Consider the following 3,131-nt stretch of genomic DNA (forward strand, 5'->3'; position numbering starts at 1 on the left):
CTTAATTTTAATTAAACTTTATATCATATAAGAAGGCATTGTTTGCCATTGGCTCGTGACACGTGGAATTCGTCTTAGTCAAGTCTAAGAATCATAAAGATAGGCTATTTACTTAGTAATGAAATATATAATTTCTATTGTTTAGTATTATAATATGTGAGGTAGAGTTCAAACACACCACTTTTTAGTTTTAAATTCGAAATAGATATCTTAATAAGTTGTAACTAAATTTATATTGACATCAAATATATAATATTACAAAAGCAAAGAATTTTCTAATAAGGGTGTGGTGAGCGATTCGAACTTATAACCCTCTTGTCTATTACAGTTGGAAATTACATACGCTAGGATGCACAGAAAGTTCTCAAAAATTATATAAACCTCAGGAACACATATACATTCCATTTTGAAACATCTCCATGGAATTTTGATTGACAAAAAGACAATCACACATAACTTTCTTCTCCAAGCTCACAAATTTGTGCCTTGTTCAAGCTAACAAGTTAGTTTGTTCTTCAGCATCAGATTTGGGCTTCATCTTCTGAAACCCAAAAGCAGAGGAAGAACAGTCAAATTCTCTGAGTTTGAGAAGCAGATAAAGCAGAATCCCAACTCCAAAACCCAATGCAGCACTGGACCCTGTAAGTGAAACGGCAGCACAAACCAACATCACAAACGATTCTTCTTTACTGTTCATATCTCTGGAAGCCATGGCCAATTCAACCCCAGCAAACAGCAGAAGAGCCCCAAGAACCCCAATTGGGAACTGATTCAGAACCTGCGCAAAAGAATTCCCAAACGCCAATCCCAAAACCAGTTTCCCAATCCCTAAAAACACCACCGAAGCCCCACTTCTGCCGCCGAACCGGTACTGCCCGGCCAGCCCGCCGGCGCCGTGGCACACCGGCATTGCGCCGAACCAGCACCCGACGAAGTTCATCATTCCCACGCTCACAGAGACGCTCATGGCGGAGGCTTCACGATCTGGGAACAAATCGCCCGACAATTTGCACACTGCGATCACCGAATTCAAAACCGAAAGTGGAATTTGGGGAATCGCTGCTCGTACAAACCCTATCTTCCAATCTTCCCACGTGATGCTCAGAATGTGCAATTTCGAAGGGCCGAATTTTAGGGATTTCAAAACGGAAATATCGCGAAGAAAACAGATCAACAATCCAAACAAGAACACGATCAGAGCAGCAGGAATTGTGGATAAGATCCGCAGCCTTCTGGCACCGCGGCCAGAATCGGAAGACGACGGTTCTACATCTCTCTCTCTATCATGCGAATCGCCCGCTCCGGTGGTCAAAATTAGAAATAAACAAGAAGCTAGGGCAAGAAATAGGCCGTCAAATCCAAGCCAGGAGCGAGGTCCGGCGGATTTAGAGGTGACGAGATCTTGATTGTAGCGGATGTATTTAATGGCGGAGAAGGCGAAGGAGAGGCCCTGCGAGAGCTGGATACCGCGGACGACCGGCAGCGGGAGGTAGCGGTAGAGGAAGGACATGAGGCCGGTGGCCCCGAGAAAGAGGAGGACGGCGGCAGTGGAGAGGCCGGCGGCGGCGATCTGAGGGAGAGTGAGATGAGTAGACTCAGCGACGGCGACGGCGGCGATGGATTTCATCGGCTGAACGGGCATCGGAATGCCGAAGAGGAGGCCGGTGGCGATGTTGTAGAGAGCGGTGAAGATCAAGGTGGTTCCGAGGTCGAGGTGAGAGACCAGAGTGAGAGTGAGAACAATGGGGATGTAAGTGCCGAGGTCGCCGACTGATCCCGATATCTCCTCGAGGACGGAAGTTTTCAGGCGGAGGCTCGCCGGAAGGCGGCGGAACCACCGGTAAGCGGTGGTGGATTGGTCGGGGACGGGCTGAGGCTCCCCCATTGTTGGAAAACGTCCGGCGGCGAACTTCTGTCTGGCAGAACCCAATTTGCAGAGTGCTCAGAAAATTACCAAAGGATCGGAATTTTTAAATCCTTTGCAAAAATGAAATTAAAAAAAAAAAGGGAATTTTTTAAAGAACCTTGTATTTTTCTTTAAAAATTTAAAAATTATATATGATAATTATGTTTGAATCTGGTAATTATCTAAAAAAAAAACTTGTCAAAGTTGCTAAAATGAAAATATAACGATTTAAACAATTTGCACAAAAAAATCAAGGACAGATATTTTATTCTGAAATACTTTTTTTTTTCAGGCATTTCATTTTCGAATACTCTTGTTCCTTGATGTGAAGTTTCGACGCTCATCCAATAAATATTTAAGATAACTGGATTGGAATTTGGGTCTACATCATCGACATGTGGCCCATTCAGATATTTTGAAATATAAAGTGGCCTTTCATTACTTGAACAGTTTTTATCCTTTTTTTTTAAATTTATTTGTATTTGTAATTTTTTTTTATTCCAACAATTGTGCTTACCATTAAACGTTGAGCTAAGTTTACGGTGGCTTATTAATGTTTACATTTACTGTTTTCGTTTTGTTTTTATTTTTTTGCAAGTATAGTATTTGTTGTTCTTTCATTTATTAATAATGTGATTTTTACTCACTTGAATAAGTGGTTATTTAATATATTTTCGACTAAAAGATTATGAGTTCAAATTTTCACTCCCACATATTATACTCAAACAAAATAAATTAGATGGTTTATTGATAAATTTGACAAATATTTGTCACAATTTAACTACCTAATAGTAGAATAAATCACCAATTTGAACATAACTCAACTAATTGAAACAAAAAATCGTGGGTTCGAACTACTATCCTCGTATGTTTGTTGTACTAACAAACAACAAAAATGACAAGGTAAATTAATTCATTTTATTTTACACTAGGTTTTAATATTTAACTTTATAGCAAAATTTAGAGTAAGATTAAAATGGTATATTATGTTGTAAACCTTATAATTGTTTATAAAACGTGGGAGTTGGGAGTTGGGAGTAGAGAGATCAAACCTTCAGCGGCAATTATATGTCTTTACTACTAATTTGTGCTTAGTTTTGCATAACTTACATCTATTTAAGTTGTGTTATGTTTGTAAATTTATGATTTATAGAAGTTGGTATATAGTATAAAAGATATGATTTATAAGTTTGAATTAATGTAGTTTGTAGACTTGATTTATAAG

The 3,131-nt window shown here is 39.2% G+C and overlaps 1 protein-coding gene across 1 annotated transcript; it reads right to left on the minus strand.

Annotated features, from left to right (window-relative positions):
- Window positions 1-214: 214 nt before the first annotated feature.
- Window positions 215-2,074, minus strand: MOT2 (sulfate transmembrane transporter). The gene has a single exon (XM_088128393.1). It carries the CDS (start codon window positions 1,883-1,885, stop codon window positions 491-493), a length of 1,395 nt encoding a protein of 464 aa, XP_087984519.1. The 5' UTR covers window positions 1,886-2,074; the 3' UTR covers window positions 215-490.
- Between the last annotated feature and the right edge of the window lie 1,057 nt (window positions 2,075-3,131).

Source organism: Momordica charantia, assembly GCF_013281855.1.
Source record: "Momordica charantia cultivar OHB3-1 chromosome 9 unlocalized genomic scaffold, Mcharantia_2.0 BLBB01000009.1, whole genome shotgun sequence".
Taxonomy (NCBI): domain Eukaryota; kingdom Viridiplantae; phylum Streptophyta; class Magnoliopsida; order Cucurbitales; family Cucurbitaceae; genus Momordica; species Momordica charantia.